Source organism: Acanthaster planci, linkage group LG14 (assembly GCF_054643075.1).
Source record: "Acanthaster planci isolate LZ-2023a linkage group LG14, COTS_SCS, whole genome shotgun sequence".
NCBI classification, from domain to species: domain Eukaryota; kingdom Metazoa; phylum Echinodermata; class Asteroidea; order Valvatida; family Acanthasteridae; genus Acanthaster; species Acanthaster planci.
Genome location: NC_141790.1, coordinates 12,221,151 through 12,234,476, shown reverse-complemented (window position 1 = coordinate 12,234,476; position 13,326 = coordinate 12,221,151). Strand labels below are relative to the sequence as shown.

General features: G+C 40.2%; 1 protein-coding gene across 2 annotated transcripts in view; it reads right to left on the bottom strand.

Annotated features, from left to right (window-relative positions):
- LOC110983591 (NALCN channel auxiliary factor 1-like) overlaps nucleotides 1-12,235 on the bottom strand; it is a 39,026-nt gene extending 26,791 nt beyond the window's left edge. The window contains exons 1-2 of one of the 2 annotated variants that reach the window (XM_022242947.2): nucleotides 12,055-12,235; nucleotides 11,123-11,792 (exon numbers count right to left, since the gene is read on the bottom strand). In XM_022242947.2, coding sequence (XP_022098639.2) covers nucleotides 11,123-11,695 — 573 coding nt within the window. In that variant the 5' untranslated portion in view covers nucleotides 11,696-11,792; nucleotides 12,055-12,235. Of the gene's footprint in view, nucleotides 1-11,122 lie in introns of both variants that reach the window. The other variant, XM_022242946.2, reaches the window with a different exon arrangement.
- Between the last annotated feature and the right edge of the window lie 1,091 nt (nucleotides 12,236-13,326).

Genomic DNA, 13,326 nt, shown 5'->3' with positions numbered 1-13,326 from the left:
CAGGCACACTTTAATACAGGTAAGCCCATACATCTACACCAGTTCATGTATCGACTACATTATGCACCGTCTGCACTTGAGGCTCAACTTTGACACCTCCCGGTACATCATTCAAGAGAGTGCCCTCAGCTAAAGCCCTTTCTAAAAAGGTTTAGGCTGCATCTGTCAAGGAAGCCATAAGCTAGCAACTACATGTGATTCCCATATAGATGCATGAATTACTCCCTGTCACATTTCATTTAAGGCTGTGTCCAAATCACTTGGGCTGCAGCTTGAAATTATACATGACTGTGGCAAGCAACTGCAGCCACTACCATAAACTCATGCATAATTTCAAGCAACAGCCAAGTACATGTACATGTAAACATGGCCTAACCCTTCTCAGTAAGCTGGACAGCACCCTCAGCAGTACATGCTCACAGCCTATAGATACTGCTAGACAGATGCCTCAACTAGACCTACATGTTTAATACTTATGGGATAGAAATTTTGATGAGTATGGAAATACACATGTATGGTATTAAACATACTGATACTGTACGCGTGTACATGTACCGGTATGTTATGCATGTACATTGCATACATACATTTGTAGGTCATTAGGTGCATATTACATGTATGTGCATCTACTGGTCAGCATGTCTCATGGTACACTAAAGTGGCATCTTCCATCTGTCTCTCCCCTCCCCCTCTCTCCTTCCCCCTCCCCCTCTCTCCTTCCCCCTCCCCCTCTCTCCTTCCCCCTCCCCCTCTCTCCTTCCCCCTCTCTCCTTCCCCCTCCCCCTCTCTCCTTCCCCCTCCCCCTCTCTCCTTCCCCCTCCCCCTCTCTCCTTCCCCCCTCCCCCTCTCTCCTTCCCCCTCTCTCCTTCCCCCTCCCCCTCTCTCCTTCCCCCTCCCCCTCTCTCCTTCCCCTCCCCCTCTCTCCTTCCCCCTCCCCCTCTCTCCTTCCCCCCTCCCCCTCTCTCCTTCCCCCTCCCCCTCTCTCCTTCCCCCTCCCCCTCTCTCCTTCCCCCTCCCCCTCTCTCCTTCCCCCTCCCCCTCTCTCCTTCCCCCTCCCCCTCTCTCCTTCCCCCTCCCCCTCTCTCCTTCTCCCTCCCCCTCTCTCCTTCCCCCTCCCCCTCTCTCCTTCCCCCTCCCCCTCTCTCCTTCCCCCTCCCCTTCTCTCCTTCTCCCTCCCCCTCTCTCCTTCCCCCTCCCCCTCTCTCCTGCCCCCTCCCCCTCCCACTGTATATAAATGCAGCTATTGTGCTGACAGTTGAGGGTACTGACCGGTGACAGCATCTGACAAGGGTGAGGACTATTTCCAGTTGGGAATATTTCCTAAACCAAGAAATAGTGCTGTGAACTTTGCAGGAATGAATGCACTAATCCAACCCAACGTGTGACGACATTCACAAATGGCGCAATGTTTGGATCAAACTGTCACCTTACATTTGGCATTCATGTGCCGATCTGTACATACCAAGTGCTATGCACGTCAATCCGATACACAGGTACCATACTGGTATGCAGACATCAATGATGCATGCAATGCATCTTCCATCCACGAGTCTACTGGTGTCTTTCACACAGCAGGTGATCGATAGACACATAATCATCAAATATACACACAAACTATCAATCATTTACGTCTGAATAATCAATAAATCATCCACGATGCATTACTCAGCATCTGGTTGGAGGATGTGGAAAGGATGAAGGATGGAAGGAAGAGGAATGACTTGCTGATGTCAAGCTGACAATGCACTGATTTGTGTCGTAATAGTCAAGCACTGATTTGTGTCATAATAGTCAAGCACTGATTTGTGTCATAATAGTCAAGCACTGATTTGTGTCATAATAGTCAAGCACACAAAATAAGGACCATGATCAAATGAAGGTTCAGGACAATATCAGATGTCCACAAGTTCCTGAATTTTTTTTTTCTTTCTCTGAACTGGAGATCCAGAGATGAAAATCTTCGGATGGTTTGAGCAACCAGGAGACAGTTTCACATCAAGATCCCAGTGCCTACAATGACTGCCATCTTGTAATTACATGGTTATGAAACCTGGGAGCAAACAGCTCATGATGTTTGTAATATAACAATAAAGAAGTGCTTTCAAGTGTCTGTATGTGTACTTTGGCATATTTATCTACATCCAGAAAGCAATAAATAATTAACATCAAGTACTAAAATATACCCCTAAAAATTATTTCAAGGAAGTAAACTATGGAGTATTCATTAAGGGCAATTTTAAAACTAAAATTAAATCTAAAATATGCTTAATGTGACCAACACTGACTGCAATCTACTTCATAAAATGTTATTCCCTTAGCAGCAAGAATTAAGATTAACTACACGTAATTTCCTACATGTACTTCCTGTATTGTGAACATCTGAACCACAAAGCTGCTCTCTCCTTGAGTTTGATTTGAATTCCTGTCTAGAAATGTACATGTAATTTAACCCAAACAGATTTCCAGTCCTAAAATCCCATCATGACCTCATGAATAAGCACACACATATGCAGGTCACATGATGATTCCATAGGCTGTGTGCATATTTTGAATGCAATGCAGACCGCTCAATGCAATCATATCAATACAGTGAAAACACGTGAGGGTAAGATTACCTACTAGAAAAAATCTCATATGTTAAGAATTTGCAACTACCTAATTGACTAGCACGGCTTCCAATTTCTACTGTAGTAGCAGCACATCTCTTTTCTTTAGTATTAGTGTACAGTACTTTAACTCTGACCCAACCTTTCCCTTCCCAATGCCCCAATTTCCTTGCGATTTCCCCCATCTACGGTAGTTACAACCAGCGTTGTGTTCTCATTACATGTACTGTACATGTGAGGGTTAGAACACACAGTACAGATGCATGCTGAAAAGCACTGGTCGATCATGGAATGACTCACTGTTGCTTTGAGGGGTTATTCATTGCCACAAATGCATTTCCTGAAAGAGTTCATCAGATTTTTTATTTAGAGCAAAAATGTTTGACCAATGCTTACGTTTACTAAATGAAAATCACAGGGCAAAAATTCAAAGCAATGAAGTAATTTCTGTAAGGTTAACTTACATGTACTTTAGCAAGCTTCGGTTTGAATTTAGTTTGGACTTGCATTTTACTGCCGGAACATTGAAATTCAATATGTAGTTTGGATTGTCTGATAATATTTCAATTTCCCTATATTCTGGCAATAGAAGATCCAATTCATTCATTTTAGGAATCCTTTGAAAAAAATACATTGTACCCGTACCATTATAAATAATCAACATATAAATTAACTATCCACAGCGTCCATTCACAAGGAATAAAAATTAATGAAGCATAACAAATTATAAAGATGGATGTAATTATCAACACAAATATAATTATACACGTATGTAGTATTTCAAATTAACAGTTCATTCAAGAAGGCTGCCTAACAACAGCTGAATCAATGTCAACAATTTATAAAGGAGAAAAAGGGAGACAATCTACATGGAGAGCAACGAACAAATCAGTCTGAGAGTTGGATACTAAGCAAACCTTGCATTTCAACGCATATTACCTGCCGGTACAGTACCATATTACATGCACATACACATTGTGGCCATCCCCTACCCCCATGTATTTCAATCAATGTACTGGGGAGTGCAATATCCAAATATTGGCCAGCACTAATAAATAACTTGTTACGGGTCTACTCAAGGGGACAGCCTCTTATCACGTTGCTAATAATGGTCTACGGATACTTGAAACTCTGAATATCAATGTTTGAGGGAGATGTAAAATGAATGAAAGTGGGAGAAAACTACTGCTGTCCAAAATCAAAACACTTTTTGAACCAACTGCTGTCAATGTTCACCTGAGCAGTGAAGCAAGGAGTTTCCAATTTTGTGCATCTGTTTCTTTGCTGAAAACACACACGCGCAGGGTAAAATCTCTGAGGGTCCCCTCAAATAAAGATATTTATGTACAGGTACATGTGTGAAGCCAAAATACACAATTGGTACAGATCACAAAAGAAAAAAGGATGAACCTAACACTCCTCAATGGTCCAATATTGATGATTTTTCACACATCCTTGGGAGTTCAAGCCTTGGTAGTAACAGCAAGAACTTGTACGCTACAATGTACATGAATCTACAAACTGTAGAAAGGATAATGATGTGCATTTCACTGACTAACAAGGCTGATTATACTGCACAATAATACAGGTTGACAAAATTCAACAGCGATTCCCTACTGAACAGCTCAGCATGGCATTATTGGATTCAGAATGGCAACACTAAGATGTTCAGTACTTCTGATGCTGCAGCACACTTTACCAACCATAATTCATGTCAACCACAACACATAGGTCCAGGCAGTGCTTGAGATGTGATACCTTTTATCACTGCAGATATCACTGTGCATGCACTTAAACTGAGAAGCATTGACAGGCTGATAGTCCATATCATATGACCAAAACGTAAACCAAAAAGATATTAAGCACTGCCACAAATGATTTGTAGAGGAAGCAAGATATGCAGAGCACAGCATGGGTGTAATCACTGGGTACCTCTGGAGAATTTTTCTATTTCTTTTCAGTAAACCTTCGATAAGAGACCGGCTTGGGAAATTTGAAGATTGGTGTCAGTCAGATTGATCTACATTCACAGTCTTGATCCTTTGACACTTTTCTGTTGACAAACTGCTTAAGTACATCATTACTGATACAGCTGGTAATTGAACTTTATGTGTAGTAGCTTTCATTTTGTTACGTTACCTGTTCCATTTAAAAAAAGGAAGAATCCTTGCCATGCATAAATGTATATAGCTTGCTTCTAAATTTGTTAAGATAATGAGAACAAGGAATTATCATCTGCTGTTCTGACATGATGCCGCAAGAATTTTTTGTTTTACCGGTAAAGTCGACAACGGTCAACTTTCAATTTCTGAACTGGATAATACATTTTGCACTCTTCCAAAATACGTACATGTACATGTGTACATGTACCATAACTGAGGAGTATTCCACAATCCATACACACATCTAAAAATAACACATACCTGTGCAGACCCATAGCATGATTTAAAATCTTCCTCGGCCTTGTTGTGTGGATTCTATCATAAGCCATGAACACTAGCATACATGTACAATGTACATGTACATGTACACATCTCTACACCTGTGTTCCACACACAGCGAGGAATTGGGCCCAAGCCTGCATAACATCCACACAATACGACAGCCATTACCACTCCCTAAGGACTCACTACAGCGATTTTAGGGCATACATGTACATGTACTTTTATAAATCTGTTCTGGGCAATGGTAAATATTGAGTTATGGCAGGCGCTAGCCAGGCCTTGGCCCGGCTCATTAGCTGGAATATGTGAAGTTACTGGTAGTTTACCCCATTAAATCTGGTGACGGCCTTTGACATCAGCTTCTCTTGAGAGCATCTTCAACTTCTCTTACATGTACACATTATTCTCATTGAAAAGTCTGAGTTGTGGCCTTTTAAAATTATATCTGCTTTACCTGAAAAATGGAAATACGTGTACCGGTACGTCCATGGGGGGGGTTGGTAATGTGACAAAACTTTGCTGCTTGTTTACTGTCAAGAACTGAAACAATGAATCGCCAAGAAAAATGACCACATAAAACACCCTGAATTCTGGCAAACTACATGTACGTGTACATGTACAGGTATGTTGCTGAAATTAACTAATGTATAACATTTACTTTCTTTTGGAATTGACAAAGCACATTCAGATATATTCAAGAATACATGAATCTGCATCACAGTCTGTACAACCCCCAAAAGCCCTAAAATATGGCAAAATGGACAGTTCAAAAAACAAGGAATGCATTAAACAAATTTTTACTGCATTGGGCCAAAAGCAACTTTAAAGTTTTTAAAAATAAGGAAGTAAATACTTGTTATGTTAAAGGATGTGACAGGACCCAATAGGCATGATTACAATGTGCATATGTGTACATGTACATGTATGTTTGATGCACTGGTTCAAAATGTCAGGTTATTAACATTTAACTTGGAAAATGTCAATTGATGTGTGAGAGGTCTGAATCTTAAATTTCAATGGCTTCATCTTGTCGGATACATGCAGCTTGATGAATCATATGTACCCGTACGGTACATGTATTCAACACATCTGGAATTATTGTTGCACATACACATAACATTTTACAAACTCCGCTATTAAAATTTGTCAAGACTTACTCCATGAAACTCCACTGATTAAAAAATTCAAGCAAATAAATCTTCTGTTTCCACCGCTTTCCACGATTCTTTCAATCAACAAGCAACAGTGTTCATGCTTTTTATGTTTTCTACTGCCTGCCTTTTCCTCGCTTCATCTCACAACATCTAAGTCTAAATTTACATAACTGAAAAAAAAATCTGAGATTTCAGATATTTCATACATGCACATATACAATGTGAAAGTACACGTAATATCTACATGTATTCTGTTTATGGGCGCTCTTCTGATCTGTACATGTATCATCTGTATATGGGCATTGATATTTCTAAACTCTGACAGTTACATGTGAATCACTCTTCTTGCATAAATTCGTTGAGTTTTGATGTCTGGTACCTAATTTTATATCCAGTTGTCCCAACAATGAATGTGAAAGTTAATATGCATTCATGATATACCAGTATCAAAAAAGTTAAATAAAATCTTCCCAAATTACATGTAAACTGCATGTACATGTATGTTATAATTTGAGCTAAAAGATGTATACACTTATAACCTTACGATAGTTTGCTTGGCTGAACTATTTTTAAGAGGATGACTAAAGCTAGAACACTTATCAAAAAGTGACTAGGATGACCATAATGACAGACTTGGCAGAAGGTACAGTAGTCCAGGAACAAAGGTGCAATCAGTTACACCATGTGATTGTCCATTAGTGTCCAGGACAGTGTGACAATGAGTGACAATGACGAATGATCCAGGATCTACAAATAACCAGCGGGATAGGGCACAGCATTCACAGTTCAGAGAGAAACGTGCTTGGCTTCACCCAATCACATTTAATCACTGCTCACTCTGCAAATTTGGTATCAAAAACAGCTTAGAATATGTAGGCTGCATTACGAGAGATGACAACCAGTCAGTGATGCCCATGCCACTAAAATGAAAAACTTGATGTTGCCCTCAATCTTTGCCTCTTATTCAAGAGAATTTGGAGTATAAATGCTGCAATGTCATGAGTAGACATTTGGAAGTTATCCTCACATGGTAATTCTTACAAAAGGTCAAAGGTTATACATTGGCTAATTTGATCAGAAAAAAGCACTGGACAGAAAAATTAAAATACGCTATCTTCACATTTAGAAATTCATGCCTAACTTACAATTTCAATGCACATTTTTGTCATATATTTTATACTAAATACCGTTATTTAGCAATTACACTAAATACATGTATTTGGAAGGATATTTCAAAAAACCTGGCCAGATCACCAATTTCTCCTTTTACACCAAATACCAAAACAAATACATAACATGTAAAAGAAAAGCAATTTAAAAGTCTAAAAACTAAAAAAAAATAACAATCTAACTAAAACTAACTAAAAAAATTTAACTAACTTTAAATGAACATTAAACATTAGTTAATCCTGGATTTGCAGTATGTAATAAAATAATGTCTCAATTTTTCCTCAGTGATTTTTGGTGGCTTCATTCAAAGGTCATACATGTTAGTAGATTCACAATCACAAGCAGTAAATGTAAGTACCTGTGCATGTATTTTTTAGGCCCATCACTGCCATGGCTTAAGTTACACATACACAGCCAGTCTCTTACTGTGTAAGGAATGCAGGACTATACTCTTAGCTTTGTCCACTGCACTTGCCCCCACATCATGCAACAAATAAAATTAGCAAAAAAATGTGCAATTTATTAGTGTATTTTATTCCTTAATGTGTTGAAGTAAGTGCGTATTTGTGAGCAGGCCAGGGATTTAACCAACAGCAAAATGAGCCGAGTGGAGTGACTATAAATAGCACTAGGCTAATAATGTGCGTGATGTCACACCAGGGATGCCGATATACATGTATGTAAAAGCACATCTCAGGCAGTGACGTCACACGGTACGAAAATGGATTTGCATTGGCTAGCTGGCAAGAATCACATAGCAAGGTGTTTGTCTTGAGCGATGGTGGAAACAATGGCTTGAAGGGGAAGCTTTACCGTCCAGAAATAGACAAACCTTATTGACGTCTACGGTCTACTACCGGTATGATTCTCATCTCAGGACTGTCCTAGTTGCCAGTGGAATGGGGGGGGGTGTACATGTACCGGTAGGTAGAAGAGTCCAGGGTTGCAAAGGGTTGTTATTCCCTCTACGTAGGAGGAACATTAGACGTGTTGTGTCAAGGTACAGGTGTACTCTGGGCTTAGAAGTCAGAGTTGCTATAAACAGGCAATCACATCACAACAGGTGTTGATTCTAAACACACATTGTTCATGTATGATGCAAACAGTGACAGTGACAGTTTCTTGTCAATTCCACAAAATGTTGTGACTTTCAGATTTTATATCCTGTGCCCAATTGTATTGTTTTAAAAGAATTCAGGAAGCCAATCTGAAGGCATCCAAGAATGTCCAATATGAACTCCATGACGTACACACGATAAGATCCCAAGATGTGATGCACTCGTATTTTTTCTGATAAAATGAAGCTTTACCAATATTCTTATCAGCAAGATTTTTGAAGCAAGACTTTAATGGCTTTTGTACATTAGTTCAATACCGTAACTAATACATGTATCATAGAGATTTCATTGGTTTTAATGACATGTGAAGATTCTTCCTCCGTTATCTGATTGGCCAAGCTCGGATGCCATGTACATGTATGTTCATGGATAAATGCTTGTGTCAAGGTTCACCAAGGAAAGACACTGCTTGGAGATGTGGGGTGATTTCAGAGTCTACAATGTCCGTGTTTGAGTCAGTGCTCAGACTAGTGTTACTGAATAAGGCAAGTGTGATATGAATGATTCACTGACACAAGCGATGGGAAAATAGAGAACTTTGGGATGAGGAGTGGTCACATCATTATCCTTGTAAAACCAACCACGGACCATTGAACCAACCAACCAATCAGGTAGAGACATGATTGATTGCTTGGTGAAGTCATGAGATTTGAATATTAATGAACAGTCAGTGACACAGCTTGCTTTCTCTCGACACCATTTTGGGGTATTAAATGTCTCATAGGAAGAAGATCTGAGCAGGTTTATATTTGCTGAAAAAAGAAAAAAGGCAACTTCAAAATGAACAAATCATCTTGGAAGCATCAATTCATAAAATTAACTGTGGATATTGTTAAGTTATGTGGCCTAGCATTAATAGTAATTCACCTTTAAATTAATAAAAAGACATTCTCTCCCATAAAAAGGTACCATTTGGTATTTAAGATTTTGGTTTGCCATGTCAGCTATACTACCATTTGCAAACTGGTGGTTGGTAAAAATACGGTTGAGACACAGCAGAAAGAAAGTCTATTACTCGGTTCTTAATGGATGCTTGAGTGGATTGGCTTACATAATCTGCCGGGACTTACGGAGAAAGCGTCTAGGAAATGAGGTAAATGACAACAATGTAAAATGGATTACATTCAATTAAGGTGGAAGGCATTCATTCAGGCATGATAAATGCTCCTATCTTCAAATATGCAAGAGTTCGGAGAGGTGTCATGTGCATAACATTCATACAAATACGTGTACGAATGCATCTGTCCTTCAATGACAGACAAATGTTCCATGGAATATGTTAATACATGTACGCTAAAATTTCTGTGTATGCGAGTCTGATTTAATCAGACACGAATGTCAAATTTTGAATAAACCTGTATGAGTCCTTTGTTTCTGTAGCGTTACAATTCAATTGTTATTGAGCGTTACCGGTAGATTTCAATGTTCAGATGATATTACAATCTTTGACATCCTGTGGTTTTATTCATGACTTATTGTGTAATAATGTTTAAGTACGCCATATCAGTGTAAACGTTTCTATACTTACATGTGCGTTAAGTGTGTTTAGCATGCCTTCATTAGCCAAACTCAAACAGATCTCATTACACCTTCAGAGAGTCAACTTTCTAAAAATATTTACTTTTTTTGGAGAATGCAACAGGTGCGAATTCACGTCTTGTCTTAGAAATTAAAAGCCTTGTCTCAAATTCACATTACATTGCTAACGCACTTCCCAACTTCATACACGAAGGATTTGCTCTGTACAATGAAGGCTGAAAACAAAAGTTGAATGAACTTGCAGTGGGTCAAGATTTCTTCCTTCCAGCACGCAACAGGTTTTGTTATGCAACGCATACATGTACAAGTATAAGCCTTTTTCAATTTTCACCCATGTGACTAAATGTAAACAAAACCACCACGTGTCCACCGCCTTGGACACGGTGGTCGCATATATTCCTAAGGGCAGCTTCAACCACATACAAGCGTACGTGCGAAAGCTGCTTGCTTGACTAGTTTTTCTTGAATAGGTAGATTACCATCACGCTATGCACTCATTACCATCACAACACATCATAGGTCCATCGCGATTGTGACATCACAGGAAAAAGGTCTATAGCCTACAGGTATGCTTTGAAAGGAAATAAAAGAAAATTTTATGACGGGAAAATGTTCCTTCCAACCAGCATTCTGCTTTCTGAATTCCAGGTTTGTGTGATGTTTACACATGTACACTTTCATAACCTGCAATAGTAAAAAGCAATTAAACAATACAAACGGAAAAACGACAAAAATCAGACAATGCAACCCAGAGTGTTGGTAAACCTCCACAGGATGATTAGAAAACTGTTTTTCATTACAGCATTCAGTTGCCAACCAATTTTGTTTTGCACATTTAAGAATTCCACCCAATAGTGGTCTGTAGGATTTCTTTTTCTGAATTCCCTGAAGTGAAGAAAAAAAACTGAATTTAGCCAGCTTTAAATCTACACCACATAACATGGATCCATTTCCAAACACCCACTGGTACTTTTCAAAATTTTTGATGTGGACTCATCCGTCAGAATCCCTTGGAAACATTACCAAACTCCAGGCTACTTGTTTCACAAGTACAAACCATGACTCCATAATTCAGTCGCTCCACAACATACCTTACAATCTTTGCAGCCATACATTGAGTAGTTCCTATCACAATCGTACCGATCTAAAATGGAAGCGTAATTTTCAAAAAGTTGTTTCACTTTTCGATTCTTGTCTAGTAGATCCTGCATACAGGATACACATCCATCTTTGTCCTTCAATAGGCAATCTGAATTGCTGTTTCCCACATGTACTAAATTCATGGGAGTCCTCCACGGACAAGTTTCAATATTAAATTCCACGCAACTTCTCGTCCGACACTCTCTAGAAAGGTTACAAATTTTCTCCACATCCTTTTGACTTGTCACAATGTAACAAGACTGAACTCCTCGACAGTTTGGTTCTGTCAGCGGCCATAATGTTGTCACTGGTGAATGTGGAGGTTTCTGGTACTGTCTTGAATTGGTTGTAATATTGGTCGCTAGCACAAGGAAGTTCTCCCTGCTAACGTTTGTGAGTAACGACAAAAGTATATAAAAAAGCAGAGAGGCAAGGGAAAGTCGCCAGTGCTGAAGAATCTTTCGCAGGGCTTTAAACAGCTTCTCCACGATCGTAAAACCCCCATCATTAAACATCAAAGTCATACTTCAGACATGTAGGCGGTATTACGTAACAATGCTTCGTACTTGGCTGTGTGCTTCACCGCTCTTGCTGGTTGACGGAAATCAGTGACAAGCTCCGCTGTAGAAGAAAAAGGAGCGAGGAATCAACAGGAGGATCAGCTGTACCCCTACCGGCTATGCCTCTGCTCCAAGACACAGACAGCGTGGTAGGAACAAAAAATGGCGCCTCTCTTATATCCAACACTCTTGTGCGTAAGGATCCCATGCAGTTGAACCTGCGCGCACTGCATACATGTACGACACACAGACCGCATCCACACAACATATCTATTTACGCGAAATCTCGGCGATCTCTAACCGCTAAAAAAGGGTCAAAATACCACATAAATGCTTTGGACGGCGTTCCTAGTGCATCCACCGGTTGTTCGTTAGTATTATTCCAGCAAAAGCCTCCGGAAAATGTGATTCTTGACGCCGTGAACATGATGTGAAGTTGCAGGGTGTAGGATAACAAGGCTACATGGCCGCCATATTGGTACATATCAGACATACCAAATGCCACGCGCATGCGCCAGGTGAAATGAATTGACGAGTTTGATTGCGTGCATTCATGATGTAGCGCGGTTGCATTGGCTGCGCAGGCTAGGCAGACTGTGCTTGCAGAGAAAATAATCAACCAACTCACTGAGACAAGGAAAGGGCGCCAGAAAAAGTGCCACACTTCTCGGAGGCAGACATCATTTTTTTTTCCTCCTTCAGCTGGGAAGATGTGCACTAGAGTTTGAGGGACATTACTTGCAAGTGTACTAAACTGAACCACGGAAACCTGCGTTTCCTAATTCTAACGACGCTCATCGCGGCAATCAATGGTATCACGGCAGATTTAACGGTTCATAATGAGAGTTCTCCATTTGGCATTTTATTAATTTAGAGGGTAGAAAAATAAAAGTTGTTTTTTATTCATTTTTGGGGGGGGGGGTGGCATTTTCATAATTTCCAATGTATGAAGCTTCTGCCAGAGCTTAGTCCAGGAAATCTGGAAATAATTTTCGAGTCAAGTTACGTTACTCACAGCCATGCCCCCCCATGAACTTTTATGAATCAATCAGACTGCAGATATTAAGCGTTTTAAACTTTGTTTTGTATGGACAAAGCCGTTTTTGTTCATAAAATTGTTTCTGAGCTCTGGTGCGATCAGTTAATGGAACAGCGCACCAGGGACGCTGTGTACTTGTTTGCCCCCTCCCCCCCCCCAAATGGGGTCCGGCCTCGTAGTACTAGTACTTAGTAGCCTACGTGAATTGCTCGAATTTCCGGGGTATGGTCACTGCTTAGGTAAAGAAACCTTGATGTAAAAACTGTCTAACCACGCTCCTGCTACATCGGGCAGAATTTGACAGGGAATTTGGAGTTTGAACTTCGTTTTGACACATTCCACCGAGGTGGTTTCGCTGTGTTCCGGCACGCTGCGGGCGGCGCACAGTAGAGTTAGAACTTAGAAGCAGAGTTCAGCCAGGGGTTCGAATGGGGGTTCGATGGGCAGGTCTACCTACTGTTCATGGTGGATCGAGCGCCCACAACCTGTCCCCACAACCTGTCCTCACAACCTGTCCCCACAACCTGTCCACTGCAGAGGTGTCTGAGAAATGTAC